At 40.4% G+C, this 18460-nt stretch overlaps 1 protein-coding gene and 1 long non-coding RNA gene across 2 annotated transcripts in view; one reads left to right on the top strand and one right to left on the bottom strand.

Moving 5' to 3' along the window:
* Positions 1 to 6597, bottom strand: part of cpxm2 (carboxypeptidase X (M14 family), member 2) — a 30315-nt gene extending 23718 nt beyond the window's left edge. The window contains exons 1-2 of the mRNA XM_031750688.2: positions 5977 to 6597; positions 3359 to 3460 (exon numbers count right to left, since the gene is read on the bottom strand). Of these exons, the coding sequence (XP_031606548.1) occupies positions 3359 to 3460; positions 5977 to 6259 (385 nt within the window). The 5' untranslated portion in view covers positions 6260 to 6597. The remainder of the gene's footprint in view (positions 1 to 3358; positions 3461 to 5976) is intronic.
* Positions 6598 to 13664: 7067 nt separating this feature from the next.
* On the top strand, positions 13665 to 18197 carry LOC120441436. The gene is made up of 4 exons (XR_005614086.1): positions 13665 to 13828; positions 14439 to 14760; positions 16652 to 16680; positions 18008 to 18197. It is a non-coding gene; the product is annotated as an uncharacterized LOC120441436 (long non-coding RNA).
* Positions 18198 to 18460: the final 263 nt, after the last annotated feature.

The following is an 18460-nucleotide window of genomic DNA, read 5'->3' as shown; positions in this document are numbered from 1 at the left end:
TTTCAGAGCCACAGCATGCGACTGTCTTCACAATGAAAGTCCCCATTTAACCACCATACATACGGTATGAAGTCAAGCAGAAATGCTAAAGTGTAAACAGAATACACTTGGCTTGCACAGATCATGCTAATTAACTGCAGATCTTATTTGTCTTTTTCTTTTAGCTTTTCCTCACTTGAGTCTCTCTGGTATATCTTTCTACTTTCACAGTGTCAAAAATGTTAATTTTTTTATCACAAGCTTGACACAAGACAAACTGTGATGACACCACATTTTTTTTTACATCCTAAACTTTACAGTTGTAAGTCCAAATCACAAATTTAGAAATCTACGTGAATGCAACCCCAATATAGAGATGTCTATTCTCTTATCCACTGGATCCCATAAAATACTGATAGTTTCAGTGATGACAATTAGCAGCCATCAAATCAAATAATCAACTCATATTATCTCTGTGAGTGCAGAAGTTATTCAGTATCACCAACTGATGCTACAGCAATGGGTTGGTTGCCAAGCAGCCATACTCAAGATACATTTCCGAAAAACACGCAGATAAAACTCAGTCCCTGAGAGCTGCATGTCAGTAAAAGAGCTTTTGTTTGCTGCTGTAGAGCATTTGGAGTTTATCTGGACAGATGCCTGTATTTAAGTGATTGCAGAAACTGAGGTGGCGTATACTGAACAGAACTCCTTGGGTGAGATTGGCTCATCTTTTAACAGTGCAAGGGAAATCATCCAGTGAGGGCCAAATGGGCAAATCAAAGTTGACGTGTGAAATCTCTGCTGCCCAAAAGCTCTTTAGGTCAGATCAGGCTGTTTGCAGACTTCCCTGGATCACAGCAATGGAATTTCAGAGCAAGAATTTCCGATTGGGCACCAGAGTGTTTGTACATGCGGCATATGCTGCACATGTCGCTGTCACACAGCCAGGCTGGCCTTCATAAATGAACAACCAGAAGTGTAACAGGCTGTAAAAAAAAGAGAAGTGAACTTTCTTCAAAAAACCTTCAAATGTGAACTGAATATATGCATGTGAAGCTCAGCAAAGACCTCTGCAGTAAGGTTTAAATTTCTTCCAAAAAATGAAGCTGACTTTGCATACCTGACTGAAATATCTCAAACATTGCTAATCACAGTCCCTGAGAGACACCATAGACAAACAGGATAAGCATGCAGAATCTGCACATGCATGATTTATGTTGGATGCATAAAGCAAACATAGCTCGAGCTCAAATTAATTCCTGGTGTAAAACTGAAGCGTAAAATTTGATTAACAAGCCAGAGGCAAAGCCGCTGGGAAGACCAGTTAGCGTAGTATTTATAGTAAGTCTATACAGTAATAAAATATGTGTTGCTGCACTTGCGACCCTGTGACTATATTTAAAATGCTCTCAGATTCACACTGTAAGTCTGTGGGCCTTCTGAATGCAGCGATCACAACATATTAGGGACAAGCCTAGCCCACAAAGCAGCCCAAGGATCAAGGTTAGCAGAACAAAAAAATAGATGGTTGTCTGCCTTCCTGCAAAGTCCTAAATCATCATTACCATCTGCATCCAATCCTTCACAAGAGGACCCCCACATACACACATCTGCCTTCAAAAGCAATGTGTAATAAAAATGACAAAATAGATACTGAAAGCATTGCTATTTAGGCTAACTGCCTACTTATCACTGAGGCCAAAACCTGATTCTGGAGTCAGTTACAAGCTCTCATTTTAAATTTTGTGGTATAATAATGAAATATTTTCTGTGTATGATTTATTCATATTAGGATGTTTATGCACTGTGAGTTTGAAACTGTTTCCAAACTAAAAGAAGTCAGCCCTTTATTTATTAGATACACTTTGAGGAAACGCTTTGAACCACTGGGCAACAACTTCAACTGTTTCCAGTAAACTTTATTTAGTTTTTTAAACTAAGTCAATAGAATCACCATCCACTGAGTTACAAAGCCCATACGATCACTTTTCACCATCAGTAAGTACTGCATCCAGTGCTAGGAAGTCAACTTTGGCACCCGCCAGTGTGCTGAATTTCTCGACATTTCCCAAGACTCTGTAACTCATTTTTAAATGACACAATACTTACTATTTATTCCCCTTACAAAAGCGACATTGTTTCGCCGTAATAGAAAAATTATTTAACAACTCAGTGTGCCAGAAGTAAGCCTCCCTACAACCCTTAATACATTTTTTTTTTTTCACTTTTCATCAGCCGAGCAGGAAGAAGAATGGGGTTTTATCAAAGCCAGCATCTGCAGCTTTGCAGAGTACATGTGACAAATCCTAGCTGAAATATTTGTTTCAGCTGATTTCTGTTACATCCGACGTCAATAATGAATGAGCTGTTGAAACATCTGCTGAATGAAACCTTGAAAATCCCTTTTGGTCTCAGATGTCCAAAAATTCTCAGTTGTTTTGGTATGTGCATGTGGCAGACACTCATGTTCTCCTTGACTTTTGACAACAGCCAAATAATTAACATTTCAGAGTGGAACGAGTTCTGAGTATTGGAGGTCTTGATCTATAGAAAGTATAAGCCCTGAATTCCTGCCTCTGATAAATTAGCTGCTACCAGAAGCTGCTGAAACATATTCAAAAACCAGTTTGAAGTTTAAGTCATGAAAACATGATTTTTTAAGTCTGCACCACATCTTGACAGTTCAAGGCATGCCAGGCGTGTCGGCATAGAGTTCCTATTTTCCATCATGAAATAGTATCCATCTTTCTGTTCTGCTGCATGAATGCCAAATTAAAAATGGCAAACTTTCTCCCTGTCTTGTTTGCATAGCTTCAACATAAACACATAAAATCACTGTTGGCCCCAGTCACTCTTAATTTCCCAGTATTAATAAATAGAGCTTCCTGCAATAAAAGAAAGGTCTTATCCTGTGTAAATAAGTCAAATAATGGCAATATTAGTACATTATGAGTTGTGGAAATTGTGAGGTTAAAGCACACACACTTTGCACTGAATCACACTTTGAGTGGAGCAAGTTGACGTGCCAAAAACACAACTGGGGCATCCTGGTTTTAGTTTAGCAAATATACTGTGATCCATGGAAACCAAACACAATGCTTCATAGGCAAAGAAGACATCAGTGCCTCTGCGGCTAGACTCCAGTTCTGAGAGCATCATCTTATACTGCCAGACCTTTCCTCTCAGGGAAAATATGGTTTCTGAAAACACTTACTCTACCCAAAAGATTTGTCATCTCTGAGAGAGCTTGTATCTTTTTTCCCACCATAGAAATGATCCTTGCACAGTGGAGTATAGCTGAATTTTTATGAGATCATGAATTTCACATAACAAGTGAGTGTCAACTTTGATTTGCCCATTTGGATTTTTTACTCACCGTCTTTTATCGGGTTGTATTGTTGTTCTCCTTCTGAGACGCTGTTCGGGTTTTTCACTGCAGTGTTCTTGGTCTTCTCTGCCTTTTTGTTGGGTGATTTTACTAAGGAAGGAATTGAAATGTTAAAAAGGGAAAAGAAAAGAAAATTATAAAAGGCTGAATCACATTTTAAATTGCTGATCCACTGATGTCAACGCAGAATTTGATAGGAAAAGTGATGACAAAGGAGAAAAGGGTAATGGATTCAGGAATGGGGACTGAACCAAAAAATCATTTCTGGGCACAGAATCTGAAAACATTTAACTCTTGTGCTCCCTACATTCAGTTCAAGTCTGTCTGCCTCTCACATTAGATAAATAATGCATTTTAAATTGCACTTCTCTTGAAGTTCTTGTATTAAATAATCAGGAAATGAAGGTTCAAATACATCATAAATACACCCAGTACATGCAGCAGGGTATGGGGCAGTGAGTTAACATTAAAGGTACTGAAAATGCTTTTTATTTGACTGAAGTTTGGGATGGGCTCCACATGACAACAGCTCTTCTCACATCTGTAAGTCTTTATCTGCATCTCTTTCTGGGGACAGGTTCAACTCCGCAGCGCTCAGAGCTCCACATGTGCTTCAGCAAAACCGATTAAGAAAGCACCAGCATATGGTTGTTGAGACACTGGTGAAATACTAGCACTACACATGACATTTAGTTAATCATAGTACAGTAGAAATATGACATTAAACTCCACTAGATGAATTCCAGAGATCCTACTTACGAGAAGCAGTGAAGGGATGGGTTCTTCCATGCAACAACCATCAATTAAAAATGCTCACTCTCCACATTTAAACTGTTCCCTACACTTACACTAAGATGTTAAGAAACTTCCATTCTTCTTCTTTCTTTAATACTCTTAAGGTAAAGTAAAATATTGATTGTCATTGTGGCTTCAAGTTGAAAGCAAAACTCAATTCATGACTAATTCTTTTTAGTTTTTGGCACTTCAGTGCAGTCGTGCAAGCATGAAATACAACATATATAACATGTAAGGAAACAATCAAGTCTTCTGCTGACGCACTTCTAACTAGTGGTCCTACACTAGCTTTGTTCACCAGCTAGTTTCTGTGCATTCCTGTTAGAAAAGGGTAACGTACAGCTTTTTTTGTTCTGTAACTAGATGCCTATTTTGTCTGCAGAAAGACGTAGATAGTTAATATTAGGTACAATTAATATTTAAAAAGAAAACAGTTTGAAATTCAGGTTTGCATCTGGGCTGGAGCCTATCACTGCTGTCATTGGGTAAGAGGCGTGGTACGTGCTTAGCAGGTCAACCAGACTGCCACGCGACTAACGCTGAGAAACAGACATCTATTCACACCTACTTGCAATTTAGAATCAGCAATAAACCAGCAAGCTTGTCATTAGACTGTGGGAGGAAGCCTAAGTACCCAAAGAGGCACAGAGAGAACATGAGGAGCACACGCAGACAGGCCCCAGGCCCTGAGGCTCTGAGGTGACAGTGCAAACCACCACACCGACTCAGATACTGTAGATAACTTTATCTGGAAGACACTAAAGTGATTAAGATGCATTTAATGAGATAAAAACTGTAATCGTAGGGAAGAAGCAGCTCCTGTATCACTGTTAACACCTTCCTCCTCCAGTCTCACCCGCAGCAGGTATCTCTGCTGAGACACGTGAAGTCAGATGCCTGAAACATGAGGTCACTGTCTACACAGCTGCACTACGCTATCAGCCACCAACCAACACAAACCCTCACAGCCTGTTACTGTCTCCCAATCACCTGGCAGTATTTCAAACATACCTACAAACCTGCTCCTGCATGAGCAGAGGCTCCTTGAGGACGAGATTCAAGCTGTCCATTTCAACATGGACTACAGCAAGACCGCACTGCTGGTGCTTGTTACTTTTTGGGATAGGATAGGTTTCACATGTGCACTGCACCACCACACAGTGCAATCCTAATCTCAACCATGCATGAAGCTTTAAATCCTGCTGTTGTGCTGCAGCCAAACAGAAACATGGGTCTGTATGCATACTGAGTAGTGAGGAGGATGACTACGTCATGAGATCATTATTTTTATGAGTCAGTGAGCACATCAGGGTTTAATACGATGCCTCCAAATTTTTCATCTCTATTCATCTATTAGCATGAGTGTCGGCTGCGTGTTAGGTGACTCTGAGAAAAGGTGATTACGAGTGATATTTCACTTTTTCCACACAGCAAGCACCCAATGATGCAAAATGCCAAATAATATGAAATTTGTGATGTTACTTAATTCCAAATAATATTCACTATGAAAAATAAAATGCTAGAATGACTGTTTTAGAAACTGAAAGCTGTCTCAACACTGTCTCATAAGTTTACCTTTCCTGGGGATTTAACAGGAAAAGAGGTTGCAGCAGCACAAGATACTGTTAAGATTATCTGTTATCCAAAGTTAAAGATCACTAATGCTCATTGATTGCTAATGATCATGCTTTTGTAGACAATTTCTAAAAGAAAATTTACAGCAAAACACAAAAAACTGATAAAAACTCATTGATATTGTTTTTCTTTAAAAGTTGCTTAAGTTGCTCTCTAAGTCACAGCAGTGTTTTTACCTGTTTTTGCATCTGCTGGGGTTTTATCTGTCTTCTTACTGCTGTCTGACTTTGCCTTGGCAGTCTTCTTGGCAGGATGCTCCTTTGGGTTTTCCTCACCAACGGGTATAAAGGAATTTTGCTTTTCCAACACCTGGACCTGGTTGTATTGTTCTCCTGTCAGCAGCCCCTGCATGTAGTAATCCTCATCCTCCCCGACAGAGCCGTGGCTAAGGTCTGCCAACCCCACAAGGAGTCCCAGCAGGGCCAGGGGGGTTAGGAGCCTGAGGTGTTTTCTTATCATTTTCTGGGGGATTACCTCCAGTCGAGAGTCCTGATGCTGTCTCCAGAGGAGCCTGCTGCTGCTGCCGGGCAGCGTCCCATCAACTGCTCGCCTTTCTCTGCCTTCCCACTCCAAGAGGAAGAGTTCACAAAGTTTTCAAAGCACTCCAAGTCACTGACGAAAGCTGGGAGCCAGAGGGTCCATGGACGCCTCTGCCTGAGAAAAATGCAGCGAGGGAGGGAGAAACAGAGAGCAGGAGATGAGGAAGCAGAAAGGGAAGAGGCAGGAAGACAGACAATACAGTTCTGTTTAGGATGCCACGAGGCATGGTAGAGACAGAAACTGACACATTTGGGATCAGCTTTCATATTCATCTCTTCCTACCTTCTCCGATCAGAGAAAAGTTTACTCTATCATGTGTGGGGGAAGCAATTGGGAGACTTAACCCTTAAACAGTTTCCAATTCTGGATCTTCAAAGGAAAAGCAGCAGCAAGTATCCTTCTTGTGCCCACATGAGGTCTAAATTGGCGCAACACATGTATCACCAAGCAAACAGGCACCGTGATCCACCCCTTTTTAGTTTGATGAGTCGGTTACAGATGTGTGTGCATCCGATAGTAAAAGTGTATTTAACGGGTTCAGAATCAGCAACCATCATACATCCTTTGCTTCAGCCAAGACATGTGTGGACTCTTCAGTAATCTGCACGTTAACAAGCAGCGGAAATTTAACAAAACACAGTCTCTGTGGAGCATTCAGGCATGTTCCAACACAGGGATGGAGCGCTGCCCTGTGTGTCACTGCTTATCACATCATGAAGCTTTTTCTCTTTTTTTTCTTCCCTCTCTCTCCCTCGCTTTCATACAGCCATGACTGCAGCAGCTGATGGAGCCTCACTTTCATAACAAGATGATAACAAAGCCTAAAGCGAGAGTCAAACTGGCAGATTCTTTATTAAAACCATAATTTGTCCGCTGAAGAGATTTTTCTTTAGGTAAAATTAGAGGGGGAAAAGAGATAGAGAGAAAAGTTTTCTCATGAGACTCCCAGTGTGTGTGTGTGGTTTTTTGTGTTAATGCTAAGAAAAGAAATGTCTAGCCTTGGGCTTAAAAGATGTAGTCATAAGGAGCGGGATTCCACCAAGCACTCGCACAACTAATAACTACAGCTTCTGACATTTCATCAAGCTGAGGCAAGACAAACTAAGGCAGATATAATAATCCCTTAACAAGCCTGGTGGCCTGCCTGAATGCTGCCCAATTTAAATGTGCTGGTTCATTACACATAACTCATGTAGATGGACAGAAAACTGCAAAGGTTGCCTGGAAATCACTCACACCTGAGACTGAGACAGCCTCTGAACGGAGGCTAAAGTGGGCAGAGGCTGCAGGCTAATCACAGAAGAACAGGATCTGGAGTGGGTGGACAGCTCAGGGCTGGAAGACTCTGTTCAGCTGGCATAATCCTTCGCCAGCTAGGCAGCCATTCACTGCTCGCCCACTTCTCATCTAGACTACACCCATCCTTAGCTGTATGGGAGGAAAGGAAGGAGGGATGAGAAGAAGGCATCCAAAAAGTACTATAAAACTTTACTGCACATGCTTTGAGACAAATGTCAGCCCTTTCTGCTAAAGCAACCACAACTGTCAGTGAGTTTCTCAAACGCAGGACCGCACCGTGGCTGTGATGCCTCTGCAGACAAGAATGTCTTGTATTAAAAGCTGGTAATATGACAGATGCTGTTGAATCGCTTCTTTGAAACAGCCTCTAGGATTTCAGCTTTGATTCTCAAACAAGTTGTGCTGCCCAGTTATTTTTTTGGAACTGAATCTAACTAAAAGGAAGCTATATTTTGTTTTACTAAATGCAAAATAGGCATGCAAGAATTAAATAACCCCCTTTACCCCTCTGCACATCAGCTGAGTCTTTATCTTTATTCTCAGGCACATCTTTGTTTTTATTTTAACATGGTGCACAAAACACGCTCTTCAAATATTTTCCAGTGGCGTCATTGCATTATAATATTTGTGACATCAGTGGGCAGATCATTTTGGCAGTTTCAACAGGTTCACCTTGCAAAGTTTCATATAAGAAGCATTAGAAAGATTTTGGGGGAAATGGCAGCTTTTTGGATGAGGTTTGATTAAGTAATAATAATTTAATATAATGAGAAGAGAGTGTGTGTATGTGGACTAAAATTAAGGTGTTTGGAGTCTGCAGAATTATCTAGGTACTACTCCACTTGTCTTTGTGTTTTATTTTCAAGCTCCTGTTGTTGTTATTGATTCCTTGGCTTGCTTTGAAAATTAGTTTTCGCTGTTGTTGCTGTGCAGCTTTCAAAATGAAATGCTGATAGCAAAAAGGCCCAACAAACCTTATGTAATCTATACACCTTCCACTTCATTTGTCAGTAGAAACGTGACCTACACAGAACGCATATATTGGAGCGTAGACGCTATTTAGTCTTGGTTAACATTTATTAAAGCATGAAATGATTTCCTAAACTCGACGTCAGAGAGCCTGCACTAATATACCTGCTCTGGTGCCGGCTGATCAAACAGCTGCTTATCAGGCTGTGAAGTATAGAGCAGCTTGAGGCAGGAATGTTGTGACAATAGCTGTCTTTCTCAGTGAAGAACACCCAAGGTAGGAGTGATGGCCTCTGCCTCTCTCCATAATCTCTCACAGGGAGAAAATCCCCTGGCTGAATTCTCATTAACTGGGCGTCAGTGCCTAGAGTGACAGGTTGGAAACTCAATGGCAAATTTCTCCCTGCTGCTGCTTTGTCACTATGTAACTGATGAAAAAGGGGACACTGACTTGAGTCGGTGAATCTCCGGGCAAAACCAATGGTACAGTAGGGCATGGTGAGGCCAAGTTTGGTGTACAGTGGTAATTGCAATGAGTGCTTAAAAAGGAGAGTGCTTTGCTTTTCCTGCAAGGAGAGAACCTTATTAATGTTTTAAAGTCTCACACAAAGAGGCTGAAATGTATGCATGCAAACACCTTCAGTGATCATCCATCAAAAACAACCTTGGATGTGCCACACTGGCTTGTGCCCCATATTTCTACTAAATTCACATCCAAAGAGTTTATCCTGCCTGAGCTGGACAAACTCACCTTGACCTGTTTATTTACATGTAAAACAAAATGTAATATGACACATTTATAGATTCAAAACGGGGCATATTACAACCTTGGGATTTACTGCTTTAAAGTATGTACATTTCATTAGGGACGACTCCCAAATCTTGGCACTAGGTCTGACAAGCAAGCAAGCTAAAGCTGAAAGCTAAATCACTGAAAGGTAAATGTGTTCCACACAAAGATGAGGCTGGTGCTGTCAGAGTTTGAATGTAAAAGTGGTGCTATATGAATCTAAATGACGCAGGAATAAGTGCAGTAGAGCTTTGACACTCTTAAGGCTTGAAACGAGATTAGAACGATCATATTTAACAATCCATAAAAAAGGAATGTCTGCCGGATAAAAAAGTCTAAAAACTGTGTCTGTATCACTAAAATTGGTGAAATTAAGTGGTGAACATCTCTCATCACGGCATAGTCTGACAGGAAGGTAACAGCCCAGTGCTGGGTCTTAGCAATATTTCTCCTGTGTCCATGGAAACTGTGAGAAATGTGGCAATGGTCAATTTGCTCGACCAGCACACATGCAGAGCAGTCTGTTTTGAGACTGGAGGTCTGTGTCAGCTTATGTTTTCATGGTGTCCTTCATGGAACTCAGCCTGTTTCACCACTCAAGCTGCCAGCAAATTTTTACTGGTCTGATTATAGCCAATAGATCCAGTACTTAATCTTGCTTTAGGTAGTGGGATCACATCACACAAAAGGTGGTGAGATTTCTTCGCTGTAGTGTAATGCTATAATGAATGAATGAAATGAAATAACACTCCTCTCTATTTTTCACTTTTATTTGATTTGAGCAGATGGCTTTAGCCTCTGGATATAAAGACAGTATAGAAATACTTTAGAATTATATTAATATTTTAATGGCATGCAGAAGATGACTTATGTGGTTGCAATAATAAGTCCAATTGTATAGAAGACAAAATGAGCCTACTTCTCAACTGATATGTGACCTCAGTAAACACTTTCCTAATTACCTCCACCAAGGAGGTTATGTTTTTGGTACCATTTGTATGTGTGTCATGCTTTCTGTTTGAAAACAAGATAGCACCAAAGGTTTTTATTGAATTCTGATACAACTTTGTAGGGGTATAGAGTGGGATCATGTTAATAATCCACTAAAATTTGACTTACATCCACCAAGGTCCTCAACTAAGGTCAGCTTAATGATTTACTGGTTGAAAACTGACAGAAAGCCGTATAACTTCTTACAAGAGTAGTGTATATTGTAAACTAATCAAAAGACTTAAAATGTCATGTCACATTTGACCTCTGACCCCTTCTTTAAGGTCAATAGTTTGATCTGAAGGTCAAATTGATAATAATGCTATACAGAGCTATTTAAAACAAAGTTTCTTACTGGTATTGTTTGTACTGCCAATATATAGGCATATAGGGAATTATATATGGGGGTTCCTCGGATATCACTTTCACATTTCATATCTGCCTTTCTTTAAAAATAACCCCACAATGTATTATATGTTTGTTTATGATCCTGACTTTGAGAGGTGATTAAGAAAATGGATGGATGGACTGATGTGATGACATTCAAATGATTCATTTCTTTCAGTTTTGTTTTTATTCATATATTAAATCAAATTATATTTAGTGCAGCATAGTGACATCTTTTCCTAATCTTTATAATGAGAATATTGCTAAAGGAGAACCGCAGCCAACTGCCCTGTCTGGACTGGAGCATGAAACGCCACACTCTAACAGTAGGTCCTGCAGGTCCTATACAAGGCATTTCAACAACTTTGAACATTGCTATGATTGCTTTTTCATCTGGATTATTTCTAGAAGCTGTCAGCAGTTAATTCTAGCAGAAAATAAACACCCTATGTCTTAAAATTAGCAGTTAGTTGGTGCAAAGCAAAGTGAATACTCATAATTCATAATATGGTATTAGTATTATATGCAATTATACATTGTTTATAGCTTATTTCTACCAACTAACTATAATACTTTCAGGGCTGAATATTACTGACCTCAATTCAAAAATCTGTTAAAGTTACTTTTTCTAAATCCTCAAAGCAAATGTTTAAACTGGAAGTGAATAGTGGTTTGTCACTGTGTGTAGTGTCTGGTTTACTCAGGCCAGCTAAATATACTTGGACATCTGTCTTTCACACTGGGTACAAACCAGTCTTTTGGTTTTCTACTTTCGCATTGACCGTGTTCTCATATAACAGCACTGCGTGGTTACTGTAGAAACGATTACATTTATTTTATTTCTGCAATTACGTGAAATTTATTTCTGTTTTTGGTTTGTTAAGCTCAGAATGTCGCCCCACTGGAGACCTGTAAAGCGTTTTTATCTATTTATCACATACTCAGACCTCAAGCTGCTCTTCAGCAATGTCAGTTTTATAACACAGTGGCCTGGATCCTGTTGCTGTGCTGATGTGTTTCAGCACAGCCGCCCTCAGTTTCCTCCCAGAAAAGATTCCCTTCCTGAACACCTGTGTTTCTAATTCTTTGTCTAAATCTGCCCTGGCTATGACTGGGGCAAATTCCAGCTGGATGTGACCAAAATCAGGCCAGATGTTCACATCTAATGTCAATGATATAAAGAGAGAGTTTTTTGAATGAATGAATGACTGAAACGAACTGGTTTGATATTGCAGCTGCATCCAGTAAACTGATACTAAAGCACTGTTCAAGAGTGGGCACCTCTAAGGACATGTGTCAGTTTTGCTTCTTCTTCAAGACGAGGATCCGCCCAGACACAGATGTAACCACATTAGAATTCTGTGCTGTTTTCAAATGCTTGGCTAGAGTCTGAGGTGAAAGCTAATGCAGAGCAACGACCGTAGATCCAGTGAACCTTGTTGAACAATGACACAATTTCAAGGGCACAGGAGGCTCGGTAGGACAGAAGAAGCAAAGAAGTAACATCTGGTTTAACACATTCTCCGCTTTTAAGAATTTGCCCTGATTAAATATAGCTGAACTGACAAATATGCCATATGGAGACTTGTCAACACTAAACAGAACCATATCAGGACAAGGAGGTAAACAAGCATGAAAGGCAGTGGCTTCCCTTATTTGTGGAGAAACAGCTTTCTAACAGTGCCATCACAATAGTATCTTAGCTTAGTTTAGACTATATGGAGAAAAAAAAAATAAGCAGGCCAATCAGTAATCACAATCTCAGCCAAGGACCATTTCTATTTCTATGTGTGTCCAAAACAGATAAAACTGCATAGCACTGTATATCACAAGCAGATGTTTTCAGCTGAGCCCTTCCAGCAAATCAGAAAGCTGAACAGATCTCACAGGACTGTTCTGTTTAATATCATCAGCTTACTTTTGCATTCCTGTGTTTATTATTTAAAAGGTTAACTGATTAATATTGCTATATTTTACCTAATTGGTTTTATTTTAAAGATTGCGTTCCTCACTCTCTCTAACGTCAGTGGGCTTAACTGGGCCTCACACAGCCTCTTCAGATACAACTGGCAGGCTATCAGAGCACTCAATTAGCATGATGGATTGCAAATGTTTGTTGCATAAACTTGTTTATCCAGATCTTTCTTTCTTGTTGTTCTAAGAAACTCTCTGTGGCGCTCTCTCTTACCGACAATAGAGACACACAGAACTGCGATTCAAAAGAATATATTTTTTTCCATTTTTTCTCAGCTCATTTGAGGGTATGAAGGATGGTTATGAGCAAGAATAGCAGCAGTAGTGGTCCTAACATAATTTTATACCCAGTTGGTCAAAGGTCTGAAGGTCTAACATTAACTTAAAGGACCACTATAGCATTAAGAATCCCGGAAGATCCATGAAAGTTTAATTTGACAGAAGACTAAAGAGAGCTGAGAAGGACAGGAGAAGACTTGAAGGAGGACAGCAAAAGAGTTAAGAGATATCTGATGAGAAGAAAAGAAAAAACGATGGTGTAAAACAGGGAGCCCTCACTGCTAAAGCCCGGCTTCGAAGCTTATCCAAACTGACAGAGAAGAAATGGACCTGGGGAGAAAATTTCTCCCAACCACATCTAAAGTCCTGTAGTGAATATCATAAATGTGACCTGAAACACGATGTCTGCCCTACACGTTACAGGTTTAGAACTCCATCGTCATGCTGCTGGCATACAACCCCTATGACGATAAAGCCAACTCCTCTTTTTTCATGTTTTCCGTTTTGTCAACAAATCATATAAAAGAATGTTTTAACCTCTCATTATCTTCCAACCTTCCTAGCCTGTCTGTAAAACCTAGACCCCAGCCCACTGATTTATACGCAAACCTTTGCTTCTAACACAAAGTGGCGGTGGGGATCTAACATGTGTGCAGACTGACTGAAAATAAGAGAGTGGACGTGTTTATAGTAAAAAAGAAAGAACATTATGAAAAACAGTGTAGCAACCTGTCTCATTCACATGTTCTTTGACAACAGGTCTCATCATGAATTTGAAAAATGCTGCTACTATACCAGAGGTATGTATTCACTCACAGGACATAAGGACATCTGTTTTATTTGTTACACCTGTCTAGTACCAGGATTCATAGATTCAACAAGGTGCTGGAAACATTCCTCAGAGACTTTGGTTTATTGACATGAGAAGTTTCTGCAAATTTGTAGGTTACACATCCATTATGCAAATCACCACATCCAAAAGTTGCTCTGTTAGTTTGAGATCTGGTGACTGTAGAGGTCATTTGAGTACAGTGAATTCATATTCAACTGATGGGTACACTGTGGTCATAATCCCAATGTCACAGCAGAAATTTAGACTCATTAGACCAGACAACATTTGTCCAATCTTCTATGGGGTCCAATTTTGGTCAACCCATGCAAACTGTAGCCTCGGTTTCCTGTTCTTAGCTAACAGAAGTGGCACCTTGTCATGGTGACTAGGCTGGACTCAAGTGGTGGAATATTTACATATGTACAGTGAGAGGGAGAAAAGGGGTCCACGGATTCCAGGGGTAGGTCCAGGGCTGGGGAACAGTCACACTCACATTCCTCTTCAATCCGCTTGTGAAAAATACACACTCAGTCCAGATGTCCATACCGTTCCTCACTCACACTCTTGCTCATCCAAAGGGTTTCAAGGGAAGGCAGGCTGGGGTCCAGGTAGGTCTCTGCAGGAGGAGATGGAGAACCAACGATTAGCCACAGAACCAGGGAGCACAAGGAAAAATATCATAGAGAGCTGGGCTACACTAACTTAAAATAGCACAACAATCCACCAAGGACCAACACTCCACTGTGGCCTTAAATGGCGTCAGGGGCAATCAGCCAGAACCAGCATCAGGTGAGTAGAAGGAGGGTGAGGATCCAGGAAGGCACAGGTGTCCAGACGCCACCCTAGCAGAGAAGGTGAGTAACACATCCAGAGCAGCCACCCAGAAGCCTGACACACCTGGTATGGTCTTCTACTGTTGTCACCTATCAGATTCAAGTTTTGACATTATATATGTTCACAGATGGTTTTCTGAATACCTTGGCTCAGTTGTTCCTCTGAGCTTTGACATTAACAAGGAATTATCACCCTGAGAATTACTGGTCATTGGATATTTTCTCTTTTTCTGACCATTCCATTGACTGTGTGGGAAAATCCCAGATCAGCACTAACGACCATGCCATGCCTCTGCTTAACACTGAGAAGACCAAGGAGCTCATCGTGGACTACAGGAGGAATGCTGACCCACATCCACCCATCCACATTAAGGGGACGGCTGTGGAGCGTGTGAGCAGCTTCAAGTTCCTGGGTGTCCACATCTCCGAGGATCTCATCTGGACGACCAACTGCTCCAAGCTGGTCAAGAAGGCTCACCAGCACCTCTTCTTCTTGAGGACTCTGAGGAAGAACCACCTGTCCTCAGACATCCTGGTGAACTTCTACCGCTGCACCATCGAGAGCATCCTGACCAACTGTATAACAGTCTGGTACGGAACTGCTCTGCCTCGGACGGAAGGCGTTGCAGAGGGTCGTGAAAACTGCCCAGCGCATCGCCGAGCACCACTTCCTGCCATAAAGGACATCTACAGGAAGCGGTGTCTGAAAAGGGCTGGGAAAATCATCAAAGACCCCAGTCACCCATCACATAGACTCTTCACCCTCCTGCCCTCTGGGAGGCGCTACAGGAGCCTCCGGACTAAGACCACCAGGTACCGGAACAGCTTCTTTCCTACAGCTGTCAGACTCCTGAACTCTGCCTCCTGACATCTGACCCACGTTAAACTCATGGACTGAACATACACACACCCACAACCACCTACACACACACACACAATGGACAACCGTACCCTCAAACACACAATAATAACATGGACTGAACCACCACTCACAACCACTAGCACTTTATATAGCCTCTGTAGAAATTATCCACATATCTCACTTATCTTAACTGCACTACTGTAGAGTTCTGTGTAAATAATCATTCTGTACATACAATAATTTTTAATCCTACAACTGTTTATAACTTGCATAGTTCACATTTCTGTATAGCTGTATATCTCATATTTCTGTATAGTTTTTTTTATTTCATATTTATATCCTGTTCATAGCCCGTACATAGCTTGTACTCACTACAGCCTGTACATACTTATAGAATATTCATAACATACTTCACACTGTGTACATTATAACATACCATAATAGACCCATTTCTGTAATATACTTACATATCTATATTATTGCTAATATATATTGTAATATATCTATATCACGGCTAAAGCACTTCTGGATGGATGCAAACTGCATTTCGTTGCCCTGTACCTGTGGATGTGCAATGACAATAAAGTTGAATTCTATTCTATTCTATGTTCAAAGTCACTTAATTCACCTTTCTTCCCCATTATGATGCTCGGTTTTAATTTCAGCAGGTGATCTTGACTACGTCCATATATCTGCCATAAGAGGTTAAACAGGTGTACCTAACAAAGTGTCTAATGGGTTAGCGTATATCTATATTCTATAGTCAATTTTTTTTTCTTTTCTTTTTTTTATTATTAAACCTAAAGTCATAATACTCCAGCACCTGTTCCACCCCAGTAATAACCTAGTTTAAACACTGTAGAAACAGCAAAATATATTACATGACAATGTCAATTTTTTTACTGTTGGTGTTCCATTATATTCTAAGTAAACTACTTTATCATTTATGACACCATTTCATAATTAAGCCACCCTGCAAACAACTGAAAGCTAATAATGTTGCATCCGGCCAGTATGGAGAAGAAACAATTATAGAGGCTTTGATGCTGGATTTTCTTCTTCCTTCCTGGGATTTTGGTGACCACTTTTCCTGAAGGAGCTGTTGGGAATCACGTCTTCACGCATGTAAGTTTATTTGCTAATATTTATTTGTAATCCGTGTTATGAGTTTCTTGATGGATTTCCATCCCTTATAGTCTTTGCTACCCTTTGCCCTGTTATGCTTGCTCTGTCCAGCTCTTCTGCTGCGCACTGCAGCATTTCATAAACTCCACCTACATCAGCAGGATTCATCTGTGGGCTAAATTTCAAAGTTCCCCTGGGCTAAAGTTTAAATTCCTCATTCTCCAGCTTCTGCAGTGCTAGTTTTAGTATATACCTGTGGGAAGTGTTGAGATCAGAACCTAAATGCCAATCTGTTCCATGTTTGGTTTTTCATTAAGAAAATTTAAATAGTGTAATCTAAGTGTGCATTTCAGAAAGTCTCTTCTTCAGTTTCTTCTCAGTCACTGTATTCTGATACAGCCAGATTAGAATGAAAGATACTTTGATAATATTTGTGAATTCAAAGACAACTGAAATTGGTTGGAGGCTCTCACTGAAGCTGAACTCCCTCAGCCAGTCATATACACATCCAACTCTAAACACAGTGTGCAAATGACTTGGAGTCACTATTTTTCCATTCAGATTGTCTTGATTTCAGTGAGGATAAAGTAGCCAAAATTGCTGGCACTTTGGGATTGCAGAGTGAAAGGGCTGCATTACCTTTTGAAAAACAGCAGCGAGAAGAAGAGGATCTCATGTCGTTAAACTGTTAAGCTCAAGTTTCTGAACTGAGGTCTCTCATAGCTATTTGGGTCAGGTTGTCTTGAAGTTAAGATGGAAAACTATCAATATTGTCCGGAAAGAAAAATTACTGTATGATTGTTCTGTTTTTTTTTAACCCATATTCAAAATTGAGGCACATCTTCTTAAAGTATCACAATGTTTAATAATTATTCTCATTAATGATGGCGTTACTATTTCGTACTGCTGTAACTTACTAAAAGTCCTACAAAACGCTAAGTTACACCTAGGTATAGTTAAGTCTTGTCTGCCCTCTGGTGTAGAGAATGGATTGTGCTCTAATTTCATTTTCACAGTCTCATATTTTCTTAATTGAAGTCATGCGGCATTGTTTTAACCACGTGAAATAATGTTTTTTCGGGGACTTTTTCTGGTAACATCCTCTGTAGATGTACCTCTGTATAAGCTGTGAAATTATTTGCATTGTTAAATTAATTTGAGCAATGTGTTTCAGCAACACTCTGCAGCTACAGAAGTCCAAGAATAAACAATGCTATCAATCAATTTTCCCTCGCCCTGGGGGTGACAGTTTGGGCCTTCTTCCAGACGTTGGCAAAGCAGTGACTCATTCAGCACCACTTATTAAAAGATTTTTTTTTGACCCTAGAGAAAATCCAAAAGTGGAGGAGTGGACATTGCAATCGTCTACATGCTGCTTATGGATTACTGATGACCCGACAAGACAGACTGCATGTAAGACTGGGCAGTGCTCTGTATGATTTGGTGATGTTCAGTACAGGAGCTCCACAGGAGACTGTGCTGTCTTCCTGCTCTCCTTGCAAACCTCAGAACTTCTTTGTAACCAGTGTTGGGAAGGTTACTTTTAAAATGTATTCCATTACAGAATACTGAATACATGCCCCAAAATGTATTCTGTAACGTATTCCGTTACGTTACTCAATGAGAGTAACGTATTCTGAATACTTTGGATTACTTCATATATTATCGTGCTGTTTACAACTACGTGAATGTACTATTGCTGTGATTTATTACTGTTACTGAAGGTCCGCGGCTCCGAACAGTAGTAAGGGGACCTCGGGGTAATACGGTGGGTTCCGTG

This window comes from Oreochromis aureus, linkage group 8, assembly GCF_013358895.1.
Source record: "Oreochromis aureus strain Israel breed Guangdong linkage group 8, ZZ_aureus, whole genome shotgun sequence".
In the NCBI taxonomy this organism is placed as follows: Eukaryota; Metazoa; Chordata; class Actinopteri; order Cichliformes; family Cichlidae; genus Oreochromis; species Oreochromis aureus.
This window is presented reverse-complemented; position numbering and strand designations above follow the sequence as displayed.